This window comes from Anguilla rostrata, chromosome 1, assembly GCF_018555375.3.
Source record: "Anguilla rostrata isolate EN2019 chromosome 1, ASM1855537v3, whole genome shotgun sequence".
NCBI classification, from domain to species: Eukaryota; Metazoa; Chordata; class Actinopteri; order Anguilliformes; family Anguillidae; genus Anguilla; species Anguilla rostrata.
This window is the reverse complement of record NC_057933.1, coordinates 40,726,132-40,750,475: the sequence shown is the minus strand read 5'-3', so window position 1 is coordinate 40,750,475 and position 24,344 is coordinate 40,726,132. Positions and strand designations below refer to the sequence as shown.

Sequence of the window (24,344 nt, the reverse complement as noted above, 5' to 3'; positions counted from 1 at the left end):
AGAGTACTGGGGAGACAAGTGACCGGGAATACAGACTACAACACTCAACCAGTTCATCGGGAGAAATTGGGCATTAGATATCTTGCTCAAGGGCACTTTTGCCCAGTGGGGCCAGGGATCGAACCAGGAACTTTGTGGTTACCAGATAACCGTTGTACCACTGAGCTAATGTCAGGGCTGACAGATAATTAGTTAAGTGGCCGACAAGGAAACTAGCCAACATTAAAGACACAATTTAGAAACATGCATCCTGAGGTGGGTAGAGTAGGTGTGCCCATTCATTTGCATAAAGCATTCTGAATGTGAATGAATTTGTACAGCATAATTGCACCTGGCTCATGATACTCGGATCAAACTGTCAAACTAGGCGTTGAAGATCAGATATGAATAAAGATTCAGCAATTACATGGCAGGTTTCTAGCCTAAAATGTTTTCAAAAACATATGTTAGTGGACTGTGTAGATGGAGTATGAGAGTTTATGAACAGGCCGCCATGTTTCTCTAGTTTGAAGAACGTTGGCCGAAACCAATCTAGCCAATCAGGTGTTGGCAGTGTTCCTTCATATTAAAAAGGAAATAGACGAAGATGTGAGTGGCACATATTCTGGCTGGATATCTTGATTGACATCTACACAATGTTTTAGCACCTCCAAAGAGGTACTCTAATATCATGATTGGGGCGAGGCCAGAGCAGAAAAGAATGCAGAAATCATTTTTCAAATGTTAGAGGGCAGCACCACAACGTTTTCTACCATTTTTTCTGCTAAATGATATTATTCCAGAAATGTTGAAATAACGGCATGGATTAAAATGTTTAATTACAAAGTAGGCATACAAAGATGTTTCCAGCTAAAAAAGTGATCCTGGGTGTAATATTCCCTTTAACACAATAGCAGCTGACTTCACTTATATTTTTCTTTAAGTATCTATCCATCATTTATTCCCCCACCTGATCACATTTGTATAAAAATACATTGCAGTAAGTCATATCAGGGTTATTTCTCTTACTGTATTAAGGCAGATACAGTGTGTGTGAAGAATCTGGCTAAGCAAGGATTGATTCCTCTGTATCAACTACATCCTCATAATATCAACGTTTCACATCCTTGTGATTAAAGCAAAGCCAAATTACATTGGGCCTCATTCACCAACCGTTCTTAAGAAGAATTTTCTTCTTAAAACCCACTTACGCAGTTTTCACAAATATTCTGACATTCACCAATGTTTTCTTATTTGGGATTTGTTCTTAGGTAAGAACAGAATCTACGCACACTCAAGAGCACACTTACGCACATTTGAGTGCTGACATGTATGTGCATAATAACTGGTTATTGTGTTTTCTTCAGTTCTACAGTATAATATTATAGGGTTTAAATTACAATAATATTTTGATCATTTATAATATATATATTTTATATTTATAATATATATATATATATATTTTTAAAATAATTATTTTCATTATTTTACAAAGCATTAAGGTGCCAGGTTCCACCTCAGAGGGTGGTTGCCTCAGCGGGAGTTCATCTGTAAATAAATGATAAAAATCGAACAATTGTAGTGACCTTTTATTTTTGGGGGTTTCAATTATGCAATGTTTGGTCTATACTGCAGAAGCAAATGTTTAAATTTTGAATACCAACTATGCACTTAGGTAACACTTTTTAAACACATGGACATGTTGAAGAAGAGAACACTTATTCAGAAGCATCACTAGGGGGGTGCAGGGGGTGCGGACCGCACCAGGTGACAGCATCAGAGGGGGATGACACCAAAATGGCAGTAAATGTTTTGTGCAGCGACGGGTTGAAACAGTTAGTTTCTCCTATGCAGTTTACTGCCGGTTGATTTAATTAGCAGTATTAATGTGATGAGAAGCGCTTTGTCGTTTGAATGCATAACACGCAATTTCTTGCGCCCACTCCCACCGGCATCTTTTTTTTGCCTCAGATTTGACATCAAACCATTTTTATTTTACTTCATCAGTTGTGCGCCCTTCTCCGGATACAGCGTTCACTGAATAAGTTCATCTTTTTTTGTGTTATTTTATATCCACTACTGACGCTACTAAATATGACAGGTCGTTTGCTGTTCACTTCCTGCAGCAGTACCTCCACTTCAGAACTACTGAAGTTTTTCTTACGTTTGGAGTCCGGTGCTCCACCGTCTTTGGATTTTCGTTTGGGCATTGACTTCTCTCTCAACTTTTCTTTTCAATTTCTGTGTGTGATTTCTGTGTGTGCACACGGCCCTGCAGTCTCATGCCCTTTTATGGGGATTGGCGGGGCATTTACCTATGCTAATTAGGAACAACTGTCACACGCTTTCAATTTACGAGGACAATGGGATTCATCATTATAAGAACACGGGTGAGAACAATTCTGCGGTTTAAGAACACATCATGAATCTGACGTAGACTTTTCTTAGGACCTTTCTCAACAAATTTAAGAAAAAACTTAGGAAGATATTGGTGAATGAGGCCCATCGTTCTCAGAACTCAGATCTTAGCCTGAACATCCTTGGAAAATCTATTTCATTACCTGCCATCAAAAACCTCTTGACAATGTTCAAAAAATTTCAGAATGTTGCATCTTTGTTAACAAGTAACATTACAGGAACGTTCTTGGAAAAAACATTTTGTAACCTGCCATCAACAACATCCCAGCAATGTTACAAAAGTGTTGTCGTCAGAAAATTCCATCTTTGTTGACATGTAATGTTACCTGCCATCAACAACATCCTGACAATGTTACAAAGATACTGCAGTCAGAATGTTCCATCTGTGTTAACATGTAACGTTACAGGAATGTTCTTGGAAAAAACGTTACAAAAACATTGTAAGGATGTTGCAGTCAGATCGTACCTTTTCTAACATAAGGTAACAATGGCATTATTTTAACAAACTTACTGTAACTGAGTCCTCTACAACGTCCTCAAAATATTTTATGAACATTGCCATCAAAATGTTCTGCTGTAACATTGTCAGAATGTTGAATCTTATCTTATGTCATGGCAATGTTTGCTGTTAGCTGGGTTACAGCTAAAACAGATCTAAAATGTGAAAAAGCACTTCACAGTAGATTAACAATATGTTAAGCTAGACTAGAGTAAGCAATCAAACCCTACTGTCCAGGTGTAAAAAGAAGAAAACAATAAGCAAATCACATCATTGCTACTTCATTATCAATTCAGATAAATATCACAAAAAATGTGCCTTTGATTTTCATCCCTTTTATCTGAATGGACAGTTCATGTTTGTCCCTACCCTCTCTCTCATACTGCAGGAGAGCACTACGCCCAGCTGGTGTTCCGCTCAGGAAATTCAGCCAGTCTGTGGAGCCTGAAGGCTATCCATTCCATGTGTGAGATGGAGCAGGCAAGGGTGAGTCTGCAGCCTCCACCCAGCTGATGTACAGCCATCTGGCCTCCATCTCTGGGCAGACTTTATGGTTTAGCAGGACAAAAGCAAAGGCTGCTGGGTACGCAACATGGAAAGAATGTGTGTCATCACCATTGAGCGAATGACTCACTAACGCAAGGTCAGTCCCACCGTAGATATGGCAGATCTAGAGGAATATTTCCAGCCAGAAAGACCCTTCTGTCAAGTATTTTTCAAGAAGCTTCGTGATAGTCTAAAATACAACAGCTTTGTATTATAAAACCCTTTCGGAAATGTGATCTTGATCATATAAATCTCTTGTACAATCTTGCAGTTTCATTTATTATTCAGCACTGCAAAGGAGAGTACTGTTTGGTGTTGTCTAGTGCAGTTGCCAAATTGAGAATTCATCTGAATAATGAGGTAGCAACAGAGGCAGCAGTGTGACTGGCTTTGCCCAGCAAATGAAATGCTATGCTGGCAGCACTATTAAAAATTGATGTCCAATCGGGTCAGTTCTACCTGCAGATGCAAGCTTAGGAAAGTTCCATTCTCCAACTACAGTGTTGGAAAGGGCTTGTAACTACAACAGCACATTGCTGCCTCTGTGAGAAAATATTTTTATGCTCAGTATCTCATTGTAACATGAATTTTTAAAATTGAACTTGAATATCACCTTATAGTGAAAAAAACTTATTTCATGTTATAAGAACTAAATTTTTATGCCTTATCGCAACAAGAAACGAGAACAGCTGGAATTCCATGCAGCCTTCTGTGCCCCTCGAGCTAACCTGTGAGAAATAGTGTAACTTCACGAGGGTCAGACTGATTCTTTCTTGTGAAGAGCCCCATATATTTCAGAATCTCTCTTAGTGTTCACATACTTACCGCAATAGCAACTAAAGTGCTGAAGGATAACAGAATGCCGTCATGTCTCAACCCAAGACTAAAGTAAAACTTAAGTCATGCACAGGAGTTATTGGTGCTCACTGAACAAATTCTATGTATTATTCTTGATACACTATACTGTCTCCTTATAACAAGGTAGATATCTTGTTATAACGAGAAGTATACTTTTCTCATTATAATAACATATTCAATTTTCTCATGAGATCCTTTTCTCGTTATAACAAGACATGTTGGAATGTAATTAACATGAGAAAGGGATCTTGTTTTGATGAGAAAAGTCCCATTATAAGAAAAGTTTCTCATTATAACAAGAAACTGAGCAGAAAATATTTTTCACTATGGCAGCAATGCATTGCCGTATGTAAGAAATTGTCCATAAAATTATTCCTTGACAAAAAATTACCTGGTTAATGTCTTGTGGTGAACATTTGAAAAGAAAACAACTGAATTATTATTAAGGTAGTGTATACAACAATCTGTCATTAAAGCATGTTCGGGAGTGGTAGGGTAGGTTTCATTAAGTCAGTAGCCATGTTTCCGTCATGCACATTTTGAAATTTAGAATAAGAAAAACTGAATGGAAATGTCTAATTTAACATATATCACAAAAAATATTTTAAATAATTTGCATAATATAATTTGGATGAAGATATGCTTACTGTTGAATGGATTACCACTGCATTAGGTCCTTTAAAAACATGGTGCGCCAGCAGGGAGAAATATACCTTTTTCCAATCACAAAAGCTCACACTTGCATTACAGTATGGATTGTAGGGTGTTAAATATTCACTGGATTGAATGCAAATAAGAATAGTGGGGGATTCAGGGGCATTTAAACCATAAAAAGTGGTCAGATAGCAAAAACATGCAGACATGTTTGCAGCTATTCTCTTGAAACTGATTTTTCATTTCAGTCAGTGCTTTGATTAACACAAAATAGAGCCACAATAACAACAAGGAAACTGTACTCTTAGGCATGTAAAAACCAGGATTAGTGAAATCAGCACCATTAGAACAGTGGATAAAAAGAGCCCAGTTGCTGTTTATTTTAATCAACTTACACAGAATGTTCCTCTTTCGGGTATGTGGGAATCATAAAGGTGTTTCCCCTTTGGAGAGACATTGGTAATGTCCTTCACTGCAGAGAAAGTTGTTGTATTTATTTTCTACAAACTTTTGCATGGCTTTAACATGGATGGCCATTCCTTTGAATGTACCCATTTCTAATGTACGGTATAAGTATGGTTGTTACAACAGTTTATTCATCTAGTTCATTTCCTTCTTTGTTTTTTGTATATTTTTTCTGGTGCTGTTCATTTGGCAACATTATGTTCATCATGATAATATCACTATTCATATACAAAAGGTCCCTCCTTGAGGCGTCATGTGTGATACAGAGAACTTATTTATGTGCCCACATGAAGTCCAAGGCTCGGTTGCCGAAACATTGTCATTTTTATTTAATTTGAAATAAATAATTTTTCATGGAGCATTTAAGCGTGTCATCCCCTTATGGAGCGATTATGTAAGCGAACATGTCATATTCTTTTCAGGTATATTTAATCAAATATTAATCATCTGACCAGAATATATGCCATAATAATTTTTTATAGGTGAAGAGTCCCTAGTAATGACTGCCTATAAAACAAATCAACAACAAGAATAGAAAAACACATTGGCTCATTAAATAGGTGATGACCTTTAATAGCTGGTGAGGAATCAAACATTGAAGACGTGAAATAAAACCTCTCTCTCTCTCACTTTCTCTCTCTTCTCTCTCTCTCGCTCCCAGATTCGCTCTCATGCACAATTCCAAGACCTCTGCAAGCAAGGCCAACTGGAGATGGGAGGAACTGCAGCAAGGCTAGAGTGCTGTCCTAGCTGGTCTCTTGGGAACTATCTGGCTGTGCTGAGCAATGCAACCTCCTGCCTGGGGCTGACGGCCCAGCAGGTCTCCAACAGCCTGAATCTGCTTCGCCAGTGTGCCCCCTACTACCATGATGGAAGCCTGGCCCCATCCTGTTCTAAGAGGGGAAAGCTGGGCCATTGTGCTTCTGTACCACCTCAGTGCAAGCATTCAAGTGCTGTTTACCAGATCCTCCATTACCTGGTCGACAAGGACTTCCTGGGGCCACAGACGATAGTCTACAAGGTCCCCTCACTCAAATACAGCCTCCTCTTCCTACCTGTAGAAAAGGGCGATCCCATGATGAAAATATACTTAGACAACTTGGAGGACCGTGACCTCACATACAAGAATACCACTATCACAGGAATGGACTTAGGCATCAAACGGACACTTCTCAAGTACTACCTGGCTCGGGATTCAGTCTACCCAGTATTAGCAATAGTGATACTGTGCCTAACTGTGGCCCTTTACCTTCGGTCCTTTTTTCTGTCAGTAATGTCTTTAGCAGCAATTATAGGTTCTCTCCTGACCTCATATTTCTTATACAAAGTGGCTTTTAAGCTCACATTCTTCCCTTTCCTAAACCTTGCTGCAGTCTTAGTCCTGTTGGGGAATTGTTCCAATCAGGTGTTTGCATTTATAGACCTCTGGGGCCTCCAGTTATCCCAGAAACCCCCTGCCACACTGGAGAAGAGAGTCAACAGGGTACTTCAGGAAGTAGGGTACTTGATATTAGCATCAGGTCTGACATCTAGTGCTACTTTCTACTCAGGATACATGAGCAGTATCACAGCCGTTAGGTGCTTTGCAGTGTATCTTGGCACTGCCTCCTTAATAAGCACACTTCTGGCAATGGTATGGTTGCCTTGTTCCCTGATTTTGCGTGAGCGCTATGCTGTGTCAGTTGGCCCCTCTGCTCCTGCAGGGAAGCCCTGCTGTGCCCTGGGTCCAGCCGGATTTTGGGAAACAAGCTCACGAAAACGATGCCTCTTCATGATGGTGCGAAAGCTTAGGGGGTTGAAGCGTGGACTTGCCGACACTTCAGACTTGCTATTCATAAAACTTCTGCCATGTGGAGTGGTGAAATTTCGCTACATTTGGATATGTTGGTTTACAGTGCTGGCAACGGGAGGAACCTACATCACTTGTGTGGACCCAGGCATGAAGCTTCCAGCCTTGTACAGCAAGGCCACACAGCTATTCCGCTCCAGTCACCCCTTTGAAAGGTATGATGCGGAATACCGGCACCAGTTCATGTTTGAGCGCCAAAAAAGCGGGGAAGACAAACCCATGACAATTACCCTTGTGTGGGGTGTTCTTCCAACTGATAATGGAGATCACTTGAACCCCAAAAGCAATGGCTCTTTAGTGCTAGACCCACACTTCAACATGAGCAGGCCCGAGGCACAAGTGTGGTTGAGAGAGCTGTGTGGGAAAATTCAAAACCAGAGCTTCTATTCATTGCCATCTTCATCACCCAAGGAGGAGGTGCGGGGTGACAACATTTGTTTTGTGGAGCAGCTTATACACTGGGTGTCTATCAGACGCTGCTCTGAGAGTGATGATGTTTTTACTTTCTGCTGCAACGATATTCCTTTCCCTTACACTTCAGCTGTTTTTGAGCATTGTCTGGGCATGATGGCTGCAGAGAAACATGGAGGAGGGAACCAGCCTAGTACTGCAGGGCCATATTTTGACTCAGAAGGTCAAATTGCTGTGCTAGTTATGGAGTTTAAGACCACCCATCTTTATAGTTTCAACTTCAGCCAAACCACAGACTTCTACAATGAGATCGAGATGTGGTTTAACAAAGAAATATCTGGGGCTCCTCTAGGACTTCATAGAGGATGGTTTGTGAGCCAGTTGGCGCTTTATGATCTCCAACAATGCCTAAGCTCGGAGACCTTAGTAGTCACAGGCTTTTCTGTGGTTCTGACTTTTGTTCTGCTTCTCTTGACAACGTGGAATATCCCGCTGAGTATCTATGGCGCTGCCGCAGTGGGAGGAAGTGTATTTGTCACCGTTGGACTCCTGGTCCTGCTGGAGTGGCAGTTGACTGGCCTTGAGGCTCTCTTCATATCGGCCGCTGCAGGACTGTCAGTTGATTTCACTGCTAACTACTGCATTTCCTACAGCCTGGCTCCACACTCTGACCGGCTGGGACGAGTGGCACACTCCCTGAAGAGGATGGGCTGTCCTGTGGCCATAGGAGCTGGATCCTTTTTCTGTGTTGGTGTCATCATGCTGCCCGCGACTGCCCTGCTGTTCCGCAAACTGGGTATCTTTCTGCTGCTGGTGAAGTGCGTGGCCTGCTGTTTTGCTACCTTCTTCTTCCAGTCCCTCTGCTGCTTCTTTGGGCCGGATAAAAACTGTGGACAGATCCTCTGGCCGTGCACACCAACCACTAGCCAATATGCAGTGAAAGGGACAGAAAACATGCTGTCCTCCTGCTCAGCTTCCAGACCGGGATCCTCAGACTCTGCAGCTAATGGGGCTTTTCGCTGTGGGGGGAAGACCCATCTCCAGAGGAGTTATGGAAAAGGCGGCAGTGGAGGAAATCACCTCTGCCCAGGCCAACAGAGACACAGGCAGAGACAGGGTCGGGGAGGGAGGGAGCCTGAACAATATGAGCTTCAGCCACTGGCCTGCCAGCTGAATGACAGCTTTGAGAACAGCACATGCACAAGCAAACTGTCCAACAGGCCTTCAGTCCTATCTGATGAAATCCAGTTCCACAGCCTGAGCCCTGGAAAAGACTTGGAGGGGCAGAGCATGGAAAACCCCAGCAAGGGCTCATCCTGCAGGCACCTCAACAGCTGCAATCCCCCCGCCCTGCAGACCTCATCACCATACAGGGAGAATACCCTGTGGCCAGCAATGACTTCTACAGCGGACCTGACCCAGGGGCGACTCTTATGCAGGAGGTGCCAGAGCCAGTCAGGTGGCATCAGACATTGGAATGTCTCCCTATCATCTTCTTCCAGCATGGAGGACATCATTATCAGCAGCCAGCCTCTGGATACCAGCCACCGGCGTTCACTGTCCACAGAAGGAGCCACTGGCAGTCCCTTCAAGTGCCAACCCCACCAACATCTCTTGTCTTCTCAGTCTCAGAGCTCTTTTGATGGACTGGAGGACTCCAATGAGACTTGCCTGAGTGATATTGAGCCTGGACCCTCAATCCCACAGGCTCCCAATAAAGTTGAAGGAGAGCCTGAACCGGGCCACTTGAATGGTAAGAGGGATACCTTACGTCTGTCCCTGAGGGAAACTGTATTTGAGGCAGCTTGCTCAGGGACTGGTAAGGGACGGAGCAGCCAGGGAGATTTACCTGTGATCCTGCCCAATAGCAAGCCAGGCTTGCCCGATGTGTGGATCAAGAGGGAGGGGCAGAGTGGAGATGGAAGCTGATAATGAATGACCATAATATGTTCTTGAGACTGAAGAGGCATTCTGCACTTGTAAGGCGTTACTGTTCCATGTTTTAAGTAGGACCAACATGCACTTTTAATTCATTCATACTTTTCCTTGAGATGCATTCTGCCTGTTGTTCACCAAGCATCTCTATAACCATCATATTTGAATGAATGGATATTTATCAAACTATCCACTGTGTAATTAGCCACTGTGTAATTAATAATTCAAATTCCATCCTATCCCCTTTTACAATAGCTGTTGACTGTTAACAACCTCCAACGGTCATCCTGAGAACGGACACACACTCTAGACATCTACAGTAGGAGTTGTATTGTGCCTGTGGAACAGAACCCAGAAAGAACCGTTAAAAATTTGAATACTTTATTTGAACAAAACCTGCTGTATAACTGTTGACCACACTTGCAAAATATCTGTAGACATCACAATTGAAGGACACATGACTACAGATGGAGGCACTTAAAACATTTCAGACAAAATGTATATAACAGCTAATAGTCTGCAGCAGCAATGATGTTTTGATAGTGTATTGTTTCCTTTCACATTTTTGAATTTGACGATGTATTGAATTACATTTGTATTTGGTGGTGTATTGAATTCCTTTCACATTTTATGGTGTATTGAATTCCTCTGGCAGTTGGTTTTGCATTTAATCGTCCTTGCATTTAATGATGTATTGAATTACCCCAGTGCAGCACATACATTTGTGCTTTGCATATTCTTGTTGGTTTAACTGTATGATGAGTGCAACTCACAAGTAGAAAATAGATCAGACTGAATTGTTGTCTTGATATGCATCACATGGTTGGAGGATCAAAATGCAGAACAGAAAAACAGATTGTAAAACCTATGAGCCTAGTTATGTCGGCTCATAGGTTATAAATCCTAACACTGGACTGCAGATCATAACCAGAGATTATTATATATCACAAGATTACCTGTCCCTTAACCTTTACCAGTTTCAAAATCTTTTTTGTATCAAGACAACAATGGTGTTCAGTTGTTAATGTTGTTCAGTTGTTTATTGAACTTTGTAAGTTTTGCAAAGGAATTGAATTTAATTCAGGGAAGACTGGTTATCACACAAAGTGTAAGAAAATAGCATACACTGTTACGCAATAGTATATGTTAAAGAACAGCACGGAGTCCTTTCATTATTTCAGAAATAATTCTAACCATAGTTGATATGTCTCAGCAAACCTGGACAACTTAACAATAGCAATGTATGGGAACATGGAAGCCCTTCTTTCAGAATATTTTAACCAGGAAGTGGATCTGTAAAATGTCCGACACAGAATCCAGAAATCTACTACAACACAAACATTTCTTTTATGTAAGAATACTCTAAACCAGATTTATGGTCACTGATCTATGGGTAGAAACTTCAGTGCCTCAGTCAGTACTTGGCTTGCTGGTGGTAATACCGACGTAAAATATGAAGTGCTTCACTGAGGATAACAAGCAAAGTGTAGTCCTTTTCAGACAAGAGCATTGCCCCGCAGAAGCAATGCTGATTAGTTCAGTTCAGTTAAAGGGATAATTCACTTTTTGTGAAGTTTTTATGTAAGTTCATTTTAGTGTATATTTCCAATCGGTCCGGTCAGATTTTGTGTGTAATTAAGGATATTTTAGATATTTACAGAAGGTTCTGATGACCTGCCCTGCTGGCTTTACAATAGGTTGTTATACAGAGACATGGCCATATGTGCCCTTAAAACAAGAAATAAAACTTCGAATTACACAAAAGCAGCTTGTGTAGTGACATTATGCCTCTGGAAGTTGTATGTGTTTCTAATTATGTCTGATTATTTTCCAAAAAATGATGTCAAATGTTATTCTTCGGTTGAAAATTGTGGCACAGCTTCTTATGTCAACACAGAGGAGCAGATAATGTACCATCAAGAATGGACCAAATTTGACTTTTAATGGAAAAATATATAATTCACTTAAATTTATTTCATATTTTGTGTTTATGAACAGTATTTATGCTGACCGTAAAATTTAGCTAAAAACGACAGTGACAAGTACTGGCTGATATTTAGGACAGATTAGTAACAGCAAGTGGGCATGCTGTGAGAGAGTGAGTAACCCTTACAAGATGTCTCTGCTCAGCCTGTTATGCGACAAATCTAACAGAAAACAGCAAAATATCATTGTTACACAATGTGAAATGATTGGAGCTTCATACACGAGGGTTCCACATGCCTAAAAAACTATTTAATTGCTATCCACATCTCTTCAGTCGTATGTGTGTGCGTGTGTGCGTGTGTGTGTGTGTGCATGAGAGAGAGAAAAAAACATTCTGTAAATTAATACAACACAGCAATACTGTATATCCTTTGTTAGGAAGAAAAGCCAAACTGCGTTTTGTTAAGGTATTTCTGACAGATGAATAACAAAACCAATCACAAATTAAAGCATGTTACATAAGGCTACCCCTTATTATTTATATTAAATAATTATGACAAAATGCAAAACATCAACACCCTTTGTGTCCTCCATGCACTGCTGTCGGTGATTGCAGCAGACACAGTGACATAAGTGTTTATCCACCTTTAAAAATTGTATTCCACTCAGTGCTTCATTCTGCTAAGAATGTGGTTGTGTGGCTGGAGGACATGCACACCATTCTAGTCTCCAGGCTGCAGACTGTGACAGTCATGGCAATTACTTATTCGGTATTTTTTATTACTTACATACGGTACATGTTTTTACTACTAGTCTGTAGCCATGGTTAGAAATACATAAACATGAAATATTTTGATCATACATTTCCACACATGTAAACCACTCTACTATAGGTTGGTAAACAAATATTCAACACGTTTTTCAGGCATGAGCAATAATTTTTCATATCTAATGGCTTCAGAATTCTCCTGGTATGACATTACATAGGATCACAATTGGCTAAAGCTGACATTCTAGCCATAAGAAGTCAAGCAAGACTTGTGGTTCTGAATAACTGCTGTGTAAGGACAGATAACTTAATAGTCAATATTTACGAGTGCCTCAAATCTGGCACCAACTTAAAACATCCCTTCACATGTATAATGTAGAAGTGAGACCAACCAGATATAGATTTTAAATATTACAGGAGTGTAAGTAAGTTTTAAGTTCTCAGAGCTTATATTCAACACCCGTTTACTGTGCTGTGAGATAGTGCTGGAACAGCACAGAATATTTGCCAATAATATTGTATGGTGCAAATATGCTAAATACGCGTGGTTGAGCTGTGTCCTTCTGTGGTGTAATTATATGTATATCTGTGTTAAAAGAATGTGTGTGTGCATGTGCCAAATCATTCTAAACTTTTTTATATTGGATACAAATTACATTCTGAAGTTGTAGCTATTGTGGCTTGGTCTGTATGTATGTATTTCAGAAATGCTTGCAAGGGTCTTGTCAATTTTGGATAAAACAAAGTGAAGCTGTGTGGAGTCATACAAATACTGTATTATACACTACCCAAAATTCAAGTATGTTAAGGCTACCATTTTAAGAAGTTTAACTTCATAGGAGTCAATGAATGACATAATGGTTGCCTCTAAATCCAATGTTGTACAATGAATCTACCTCTAAGAGATTACGTTAACCTAACATAACCATACAGCATTACCCCTGCCCATTCCTTTTTAGATCATAAGAAAATAAAGCAATTTTGTAGCTTTCTTTTATCATTCGCTAGGTAAGAAATCACCTGCTTTGTATGTTAGCAGGTTTAATGCAAAATAAAAGTATGCAGAATTGCATAGCAAAATTATTTGTAGACAGCCCAATTCACTTGCACACACATTGCCTGGAATCACATAGTACAACAGTCCATCTTCTGAATACTAATTTTATCACAAATGCTTTGCTTAACAGTTGGTTTGGTACCATAGCTGTATCTATATCCTAATTAAAATCACCTGAAAATGAAGACGTAGTACAAACCTGATTTGCTGTGTCAACCGTCAACCTAATAGTTTTACATCAGCTCCATGTAATTTGTGTCGCCAGTAGTAACCAAACCTGTTCCTGGAGATCTACTGTTGGTTTTCACTCTAACCCAAACGAAGCACACGCCATTCAGCAGCAAGAGATCTTGTTGAGCTGCTAATTAGGAGTCCAGTGTGCCAAATTAAGGTAATGAAATGAAAACATACAGGATGGTAGACCTTGGGGAACAGGGTTGGTTACCACTATTCTAAGCATTCCGTCATTCCACGTGCCATTTCACATTTGGGGTTGCTTGACGTGGTAGGAGAGATTCAGTGCTTGAAGGACAATCACTGCCTTAGAAAACTAGTGAATTGCCAGAAACTGATGTGTGTTTGTGTCTCAGTGCTGTGAAAACTGAGATCAGAGAGTTCATGGATATATTTCAGCGCATTGTGCTGCATTCAAAAAGAAATGGCAAATGGGCATAATGGTTGCCAGAACCTTTTATGGGCTTACATTTAAGAAATATTTTTTCTACAAATTCTTTAGTTCTTTTTAATATGGTCTTGCATAACTGAATGGTCAAAATAAAAGATGTTTCCTGCAGAACAAATTGTTTGTTTTTTTTATGGACTTCAAGAGAAGTGTTTCTGTTTCAGCATGCTTGGGCAGCACAAGGGAACAAATACTCACCATACCGTATTTCCCGTGAAATAAAAAACAAGAGAGATTCAAAATCATTTATTTTAAATGAATGTCTCATGAAATAAAAACAGTCATACAAGCAGCCAGTTATACTAAAGATGGTCAAAAACTAAATATTACAGATAAGAGGGGAAAAAAGTAAGAAAAATGAATGGAATTAAAAATACAACCATGTTCAGAGAGTAAGAGCATCAACACACACTTTATGTGACAAAAGGCTGACCATTTGCCTTAGAATTGTCTTGGATACAGCTGCAATGAAGTTACAAGAAGTACTAGGAGGATATAATCTCTAGTCCTCCTCCCAATCCTCTCTTGCCCACTCTGGAATCCTAGTGCTGTACTCAAAGTCTGGCCCTTTGTAACGCAGTGCATGGAGGTACATGACTAACTCCTTCTCTGTAGGATCTGGCCGCACTAGCTTACATTCTGTGCATAAATGATCTCGGACCTGAGTGGCAATCCTTGCACAACTGGACAATTCCTGGGACTGTGATTGGTTTTGAGTCTGTATAGAGTCTGCTTTTATATACACCACTTCCTTTTCTGAGTTATCTGTGCCAGTCTGCATAAAGACTGCATCTCTGCCCCCTAAGTCACATGCAGGCAGGTTGGTTGTAGCAGAAACAACCTCCTTTCTGCTATTACCGGCATTTTTTTCCAGATCCTCGGGGTTGGGTTTGGGATCCATGCAGGTGTGCGATGCATGGGACTCTACCCCAGGCACACCAAGGGTGTTTACTGACCCTATGTCTGCACAGTCAGCACTTCCACTCTGATTAGAGGCTGAAATAGCTAGACCTTCACCAGCACTGTGGCTACGTCCCTGTGCGAGGCCATCGTCAGGGAGATCCAGGAGGTGCAGGCTCTCCTTGGAGTTGTGCTCCTCTATCAGTGCCTGGAGAAGCTGCTCATCGTTCAGCCCCACTACTCCCCCCTTGGCCCGGGTTGGGCCCCAGGCTGAGGATCCATAAATGGGGTCATTAAGGATGGGGTGGCCCAGGAACTGTAGGTGGACACGAATCTGGTGTGTGCGGCCCGTGTGTGGAAGGCAGCGCACCACACTGGAGCGCCCGTTCCAGCTGAGCCTCTGGAAGACCGTACGGCAAGGCTTTCCCTTGGGGTCTACACGACACACCCCGACCTTGAAGGACACCACCAGGATGGGCTCCTCACAGACCAGCTCTTCCTCTGGGAACTGCCCCTCCACACGGCATAAATACTCCTTCTCCAGCTGAAGGGGGAGGCAACACCAATACATCACATCCACAGCATAAAATGCATTAAAAAAAAGCATAAAAGTCAAATCAATAACTTGTTCAAGATGCACTAGGAATGCATATTACCTTATATAATCTATGATTATTGAAGATGGCCCCCACTCATTTCACACGTCAGTTTATAATTAATCAGTCATTCCACAGGAAATGGACCACAGTCGGGCCTGTTCCTCATAATGCGTACGAGTATTGGATTGATTGACTGCTCATCAGATATGTGCCTACTCGATCTTTTTTTATTTATTCATAAATCCTATACATGTCCAACTATGCGTCAGAACATGGCTTCATTTATTCATTTATAATATGTATTTAAAAAAAAGAATTGTTTTAAAATTGAAGAAATTTATTAATCTAATATGAACAGAATAACGGAAAATACATTTTGAAACGCATGTTTTGATTACAATCGAGGGAAATTGCCTCTGCCAATTGTAATGAAAACATGGCATTTAACTTTTACACTAACTTAAACACTGACTGTTTTTATTGACACAATATGCTAAGACTTTATGATGGAAAAACTTGGGTACTGATATGTGTTGTAATGCATGCATGCATTTTCTACATGAGCGGTGCCACCTGGCCAAGTGTTCTAAAAATATATCTTCCTAATGCTAGTAATCAATTTGGAATCAAGAACATTATGTGAACACAATCTGTCAAATAATTGAAAATTACATTCCTGCTCAGAATTCCTTCATTTTAATATACAAATATACATTCCTTACCTATCTGTAAAGATTACAACTGAAGCTAGAGCTCCACATACAAAATAGTTAGGCCTATTATTAAATAAATAATCAATGATCATCAAAATTGGCCGCCTTTTACTGAGGCATCATTTTCAGATGTCTATATGTCAGGGAAAAATCCAAATAAGAATTTAACTCTTTTTGTAAGATTATAAGGGCATCAAAAAATAAGTTATTCGTACCTAAAAAAAAACAAGTCATCAATGCAAAATAATGGTTATAAATGTATACTGGTGATACATCTTCAACAGAAGAAAATCACATATGGGCATATTTTTTCAGCCACATTCATCATTTCAGGGAGATATGTACACTGCTAATTTGTAAAATTGGATGTCACTCTCACATAACTCCTTCATGTTAAAATGATTACGTTTTATACGGTTATGTCTACTTGAATGTCAAACAGTCTTTGGCCACCAGAGTTTGCTGTTCTGGTTCAGTGTTCCGACAAAAAAAAAGAACTACTGACCTGCTTTAAAAAACAACAATTATTTTAAATAAATAATTGCTTTGGGGATATATATATAAGATTATATTTCCTATGGCTTATAGTTGTGAAATGTCACCCCCTTGCCTATATTGCATCAAGATATGGTTCAAAATCAGGATTAAGAACAAACTGAGGTTAACCATGCAGGAATTCCATAAGGACGAAGACCTGGTGCACATATCAGCATTATATAACTAGGTTTTATTTTTGAATGCATCATGAGCAGGGCTTGACATTAACAATCACCACGCACCAAATGCGGGTTGAATTTGGCAATGGCGTGTAACTCATTCACTCTTGTAAGGTGCTTGGCCGGCAGCATTTTCAATGAAAATTTTTTTTGTAGTTTAAACGGCTTCTGAAATAGTTGCATCTGAAAAAGTCAATTTGTGATGATAGTACTCCCATGAATACTGGGTGCACATTGTGTGCTCATCCCATTGGCCAACTACTTCACCCCTCGCTCTCACTTCCTCAGTGGACAAGGCGAACTCAGCCGAAATCAAACAACAGCTGCTTCATATACAAATGTGTGTAGGCTATATCTATACTCATGGTGGCTTCAAAGTGTTTGTTTAGTGACACACCAGATTCGGATCAGGAAACACGGAAGCGATATCAATTGCAGCACCAAACAGACAAATCAACGATGGTTAGGTCAAGGAACATGAACTCTGACCACAGACAGTTCTGTGACCTGGACAGATGTATATCCATTATTTTGAAGTCGCTTTAGTTTCCCAGTGAGCATAAGCTTGAATTTAGATGGAATGGAGGGGTGGAAATCAAAAGTAACCACATGTGCTGACACGGTCTTTAAAATTAGGTTGGATAAGTTGCGTAATATTACAGTGTTGGGCAACATAGCTGACAGGCTCCAGGCTTACAGCCCCAAGCAAACTATGTGGCTTTGTTTTGGGATGTAGCTTTGAAACTCTGGAATTTGGAGTATGAAAACGAACAGACATGACCACCAGGTGTTGACAACCAAAACTGAAAAATGAGATAGACACTTTAAAGATTTTTATTGATCTAACTTTCATATGTACTACAGTCATCCATCTATCGATTATCTATACCTGCTTATCCGGGCCAGGGTCGTGGGGGTGCTGGAGCCTATCCCAGCATGCATTGGGTGAGAGGCAGGAATAATCCCTGGACAGGCCACCAATCTATCGCAGGGCACACACACCATTCACTCACCATTCACACACACTCATACCTATGGGCAATTTACAGGCCGGATTCAAACCCAGAGCCTTCTTGCAGTGAATATTCTAGTTCTCACTATTGCATAAACCATCAAATGATTTCATTAGCTTCTGGGTGACCATTGTAAAACAAACTGTGATTGGCGATCTGACCTGTCTGTCACGGACGAGCTGGTCCAGCCTCTTGGACACCTCCAGGGTGCGAGCGAACAGCAGCACGCCAGAGGTCAGGCGGTCAAGCCTGTGGACAGTGTGAAGACTGCACAATCCTCGCTCCTTCCCCAGGATGAAGATAACCGTGTTGTGACGGAACCGGCCACATGGATGAACTGGCAGTGAGGCAGGTTTGTCCACCACAACCACTTCTCCATTGTCCTCCAGAATCTCCAAGGGACGGGCACTAACTGGTGGTTCATGACGGTGAACTGTGTTCCGCATGAAGTCATTGTTCTTAAAGGGAATAAAAGTACAAGGAAAAACAGAATTTATGTTTGAATCCCAAAAGATTTTTTTAACAATGTTCTTCACTAATTTGTATTTTTAGGTGCTAAGACAATTATAAAGGGCTACACCGGTGTAGAAGAAGAGGTTTATCTGCCCTACAATGAATGTCATGCAGAAAATCTAGTTTTCCAAACAAGAAGCAAAAACTTTAATTGTAGTAACAAGATAACTGGGAATTCCATGTGTTTCACACATGGAAGATATGCACATTTCTTATCATTATTTGAGTTATGGTAAATAAGCTTATGTTAGCCAACTGGCTCATCATAGACAAAACAATCCTTGGCATTTTCCATTTTCATTGATGCCCAGCTAGTTAACTTCTGTCAGCCTAAACCAGGGCAGCATTTCATCCATTATTTATCATGACCTATCATTTATCCTTATATGATTACCAAGACTTGAAAATAATGATGTTGCATCCAGAGGCTAGACAGGGGGGAGCCTAGACAGTAAAGCCCATGGGGTTGCTCTGACTGACTTCCACGGTCATCATGTGACCAAAAACTCATAAAACCCAGCCCTCAGTGGACCCTCCGATGCTTGGGGCCTCAGGCAGCTGCATGCTTTGCCTGTTCATTAAGAATCGCCTCTACGAGCATCAAATTCAGTTAGATAAAATTCAAATAGGCCTACTTATTCGCATAATATGAAGGCAGTTCCACGTCTTTGGAATACCATAACTTTTTATTACATACCGGCACTTATTTTGATATCAAACCAAAAATATCTATCAAAATGTGTGACCTGACTGTACCCATGGACACATACTAACCAAAATCTCTCAGGTGTCATTCTTGTATGTTTGTACACAGCAAAGCATGTTTGCCTGGTGTCAACGGGCAGATAATGTTACAGGAGGTCACCATTTTCAATAAGGCAGTAGATATATTTAATCATTATATGATTGTACTATAGTGTGCAATATCAACAAGAACTCCCTTTTCATGCATCATCTTCTTGTTTGTGTACAGAGTTTAAAAAAACAGCAACTTCAATTCAAGATAAATAAGGAGAGGCAGATGCACCTATGGGAACACTGAAATAAAGAGATGATTATTCCCATAACTGTATAACAGCAACCAATAATTGACCATTTTTTTGCTTAAGCGAGGCTGGTGAAATGGTGCCAAGGACAATCTTATGAGAGTCATGCAAAAATTAAATGAAACTGCTACAAATTGGGGGGGAGAACGGTTACCAAAAGACTTGTAATTGTCGACTTTTGTTATTATTCACCAGTACGTTTTCTGGATTCACGTCATCGTTTAGCCTAACTGTTTTTACAGTAGAAAATTACTGGAAATTTGTCACGTAACAAATGGATAATCAAGGTGATACCTTTTTTTCCAGCAGGAAATCCTGTATGCACTTGCATGCAGTAGCCTATCTGTTTGTTCATACTTAGGATATGATATAGTTATAGATGTGCATATACTGTTCATAATTTGCTCACAATTAACAAAGATAACTAGGAATGTGTATCAAATTTAAGAGAAAGGATTGAGTCAATGATTTTGAGTTTAAGAAAAATCAGTAAGCAATGCAGGCCTATACAGTTAGTCCATCCCCTTAAGAAAAATGAAGTTGTACTCAAGTGTAACTTGAGAAACGAAAAGTGCAGTCCACAAGTGGGCCCTATTTGGACAGTGACCCAATTTTTGCTGTTCTGATTCTGTACTCCAGCACACAAATTGAAATGATGGACATGAGCTTAAAATGCAGACTCAGCTATAATTTCAGGGTATTTACATCTATATTAGGTGATGTTTATAGGAATTACAGCCCTTTTTTGCATAATTCCCCCATTTCAGGGGACCAAAAGTAATTGTACAGTTGGCTGCTCAACTATTTCTTGGACAACTAAGTGTTGTTGCATCATTAGTTCATGCACAAGAAAGCTAACAAAAGGTCTAGAGTTGATTGTAGGTATGGTATTTACATTTGGACTCTGTTGCCTTGCCTCTCAACATGAGGACAAAAGAAGTTTCATTGCCAGTAAAGTAGGCCATCATGAGAATGAAAAGTCAGAATAAATCAGAGACATACCAAAAACATTGGGTGTCAAAATCTACTATATTATAAACTTGTAACAAGCAAGAACACACTGGTGAGCTCAGCAATAACAAACTACCTGGTAGGCCACAGAAACCACTGTACTGGACGACAGAAGAACACTTCCAAACGTGGAGAAAACCCCCTTTTCAACTATCGAACCGACCAGGAACACTCTCCAGGATGCAGCCACAGATGTGTCAAAGACTACCATAAAGAGAAAACTACACCAGCATAACCTCAGAGGGATCACTGAAAATGTAAACCACTGGTAATCCTCAACAGTACAGCCAAGTTATAGTTTGCTAAAAGGTAGATAAACTGCACAGTCCTGGCACAAGGTCTTATGGACAGATGCAAGGGCATAATTTATGGGGAGGATAGGGGGGTTACAACCACCCCAATATTTCAAAACAGGCCAAATAACCCTCCACCTCCCCAATAATATAGCATGACGACTAAAATAATTTAATAAAGATTGGGTTTTTATGATGTGACTGATCAGTTATCTGAAATATTTTCCCCTCAGAATTCACCAAAAAGATAATTCCACAGCTGTTCTTTTAAAAAATGTATTCCCACCGAGAGAATTGAGGTTTTCGGGGTCTATACTTTTCAACCCCCTCAATATTCAAACTAAATGAATTATGCCCTTGGATAGATGAGACAAATATTAACCTGAACCAAAGTGAATAAAAAGAGGAAAGTGTAGAGAAAGAAAAGAACTGCTCATGATCCAAAGCACCCCCCTCATCTGTGAAACATGGCTTGGGCAAGTATGGCTGCTACTGGAACTGGCTCACTTCTGTTTACGAATGATGGAACTGAGGTGAGCAGCAGGATGAATTCTGACGTGTGCATAAACATCTTATCTGCTCAGAACCAACCAAATTCCTCAAAACTCATTGGACGGCATTTCAACTTGCAGGAGGACAATGAGCCCAAACATACTGCTAAAGCAACAAAGGAGTTTTTCATAGCTGAAAGTGGAATGTTCTTGGCTGGCCAAGTCAATCATCGAACCTAAATGCAAGTGAACATGCGGTTTACTAAGCCTGAAGATAAAAAGCTGCTTAAACAAGAACTGAAGATGGCCGCAGGTACAGGCCTGACAAGCATTACCAGGGAAGATATGCAGTATCTGGTGATGTCTAATTTGCATACTTCAGGCAGTCTTCGAATGCAAAGGATTTGCAAAAGTAGTAAATATGACCACTTTAAGATTATGTTAATTTGTCCAATTATGTATGATCCCCTAAAATGGGTGGACACCTACACAGATCACCCATGGATGGATCTAAATACCCTCAAATAACAGTCTGCACTTTAACCTCATATTCACTGAATCATTTCAAATCAAATGTGCTGGAGTACAGAGCCAACACAACAAAAATTGCAGCATGTACCAAGTCAAATACCTACACCCCCCCCCCCCCCCAAACCAGAGCAGTCTAGAACCGAGACTGCACGATGGTGACCGCATCAATCGAGGCGAACGCACGCACTTCCTGGGGCAAAAGGGAGGAGCCTCTGCCGCTGGGAGCCAGCATCAGCTTCCCTATTGGTTAATCGAACTGTCTGTCTCAGTGTGCCGGTTCTCCCCAAGAAATTTTTGTTAGGGTGTGGCTCTTTTTTCCATAGGTACAGTTAGGTCACTTATTTTGACGGCTGCTAAATGCCAGCTTATCAGAAATGGTGACCCTTATAGCATTGTCTTCCTGTTGACAACAGTCGAACTTGCTGTGTACATACAGACGAGGGATGACATGTTACCTCAGATTTTCTTGAAAGTGGGGGCCGTTTGTCCATGGGAATAGTCAAGAAACATATTTAGGTAGATGTAGAATGCCTTCTTTAACAAATGAGATGAGAATCTACTTTAGAAGTCCCACATAAGCCTACGTAGTGAGCTTTTTATCGAAAGCGACGAAAGAAACTAAGGCAGGGTAAGTACCCTTGAAGCTGGTTATGCTCGTTCTCGACAGCCAATGTCTGACATTGCTTAACAGCGACCTCCAGCGATACAGATTTTGGTAGTCACCAATTCCGGTGTAATACATGGTATATTTTTACCCCACTTCAAGCACTGTACATAGAAATTTTGGAGTGGCCTATTTGAAAACACTAAATAAATATTTCACCCAAATCAGGACATAAGTTCTGCAGGAGGTTGTCCATCATACAAAAGTGTCTATTCCAATCCAAAATGTCCATTTTTTTCCCCAATAGGTTTTGCAGTAGTTTACCCGAAAAAGTCTGAAGTGGGATTATGTTAAACGATGCAGTAAAACGTACACAGGAACGTGGTCTGTAATAAACAACGGTCAGAATTTTGAGACATTTTGACTTTGTGGAGAACACTCAATTCAAATGTGCCCTTTTTATTCGTGTTATGAACTTATTTGTTAACAAGCGAGGGAAGAAAACTGGCTTTCACACAGTAAATAACTTACCTTTAGAGTTATATTCAGATCCTCGACTGGGGTCTCGTTCAGTCGGATTCGTCCTAGCTGGACTGCCTGTTCATAATAATCCAACGGCTCTGCTCTGAATTCGGAATTGAACACCTCGCGGAGGCTTTTTCCAATCCAGCGACCTTTGCAGTAAGTCTTGTAGTCAAAGTAATACGGATATACTTTACGGAGACCACCCTCAAAATAGTAGGATGTCTCTTGAAAATGCTCCTGGCTGAAACTCACGCCGGGGTTTCGTTTCTGTGGGGGAGGCACATACCTTTCCCCTGGACGTAGCTTTTTGCCTCCCCCTCCTCTTCTTTTCTTGCCACGATGTTTGTGAAGTTCTTCTTCGCTCTTGCGTTTTTCGCCCTTTTCCTTCATCGCTTTGTCATCGCTGGCAGTGGTCGTTAGATCATTACTTGCATTTAAAATTTCGCCTGCCTCCATTTCACCTGACTGCATTATTGTGTGATACTGGCGACAATTCAGTCTGAATTCATGCGTGATGTCAGACGCTAAGTATCGATAATTGTTGAGCATTTGCAAGCAAACATTTTTAGCGCGAATGTTGAATACGACCTTCGTTACTTTGCTGCAGTTTGCATGGCAGATTACGTTATTTTTATTTATCCTTTCTTGGCTGTACAATAAGGCAGTGAGATTCCGTTTTACATTCCGTACAATCCCTATTTGAGATACAATTTTAACCACTGCACCCCACATATAATTCATGTGTACACCCGGAAAGAGAAAGAGTGAGCATGATCCCAATAGGTCGTACTTCCGGTTGGGCCTCCGGGCTTGATTTTAAAATAAAAGTTCAATTCGTTTTTTCCCGGTATGTTGTTATTATTATTATTATTATTATTATTATTATTATTATTATTATTATTATTATTATTATTATTATTATTATTATTATTTATGTACCGTGTAGGTCAAACTGTAAAGTGTGATCATTAAAAACAAACATACAACAATTAAACAGAAATATTGCCAACTGTCATAAATAACAAAGGGGAAATTCAATTTTTTAAAAAATGTTTTGCGTTACCTGCAAATTATAATACAAGGCATCATATATGTAATGTCCTGCGTTATATAATAACACTCCTAAAAAGTTAAATTAACGAGTGAATCGTTGTATTTATATAGCACTTTTCAGAACACTCAAAGTGCTTTACAGTGATGAGTGGGAGCTCGCCTCACCCACCACCAAAGTGTAGCACCCACCTGGGTGATGCACGGCAGCGATTTTGCGCCAGAACGCTCACCACACATTAGCTAAGGTGGAGAGGGAGAGAACATTTTTAAGTTATTCAAATGACTTAT

At 40.4% G+C, this 24,344-nt stretch overlaps 2 protein-coding genes across 3 annotated transcripts in view; one reads left to right on the top strand and one right to left on the bottom strand.

Annotated features, from left to right (window-relative positions):
• disp2 (dispatched RND transporter family member 2) overlaps positions 1-10,222 on the top strand; it is a 30,768-nt gene extending 20,546 nt beyond the window's left edge. For both annotated transcript variants that reach the window (XM_064337109.1, XM_064337099.1), the window contains 2 exons: positions 3,285-3,382; positions 6,081-10,222. In XM_064337109.1, coding sequence (XP_064193179.1) covers positions 3,285-3,382; positions 6,081-9,608 — 3,626 coding nt within the window. In that variant the 3' untranslated portion in view covers positions 9,609-10,222. The remainder of the gene's footprint in view (positions 1-3,284; positions 3,383-6,080) is intronic.
• Positions 10,223-14,279: 4,057 nt separating this feature from the next.
• rpusd2 (RNA pseudouridine synthase domain containing 2) lies at positions 14,280-23,769 on the bottom strand. Its single transcript, XM_064337122.1, has 3 exons — positions 23,010-23,769; positions 18,151-18,447; positions 14,280-15,492 (listed from the first exon to the last, which is right to left on the bottom strand). The coding sequence occupies exons 1-3, from the start codon at positions 23,742-23,744 to the stop codon at positions 14,551-14,553; spliced, it is 1,974 nt and encodes a 657-aa protein (XP_064193192.1). The 5' UTR covers positions 23,745-23,769; the 3' UTR covers positions 14,280-14,550.
• Positions 23,770-24,344: the final 575 nt, after the last annotated feature.

Coding starts and splice junctions, on each gene's coding strand:
- rpusd2 (XM_064337122.1), bottom strand. CDS start 23,744: ATGAATTATATGTGGGGTGCAGTGGTTAAAATTGTATCTCAAATAGGG. Junction 18,448..23,009: donor ATCTGAATATAACTCTAAAG/GTAAGTTATTTA, acceptor ATTCCCTTTAAG/AACAATGACTTCATGCGGAA. Junction 15,493..18,150: donor AGCTCGTCCGTGACAGACAG/GTCAGATCGCCA, acceptor CTCCCCCTTCAG/CTGGAGAAGGAGTATTTATG.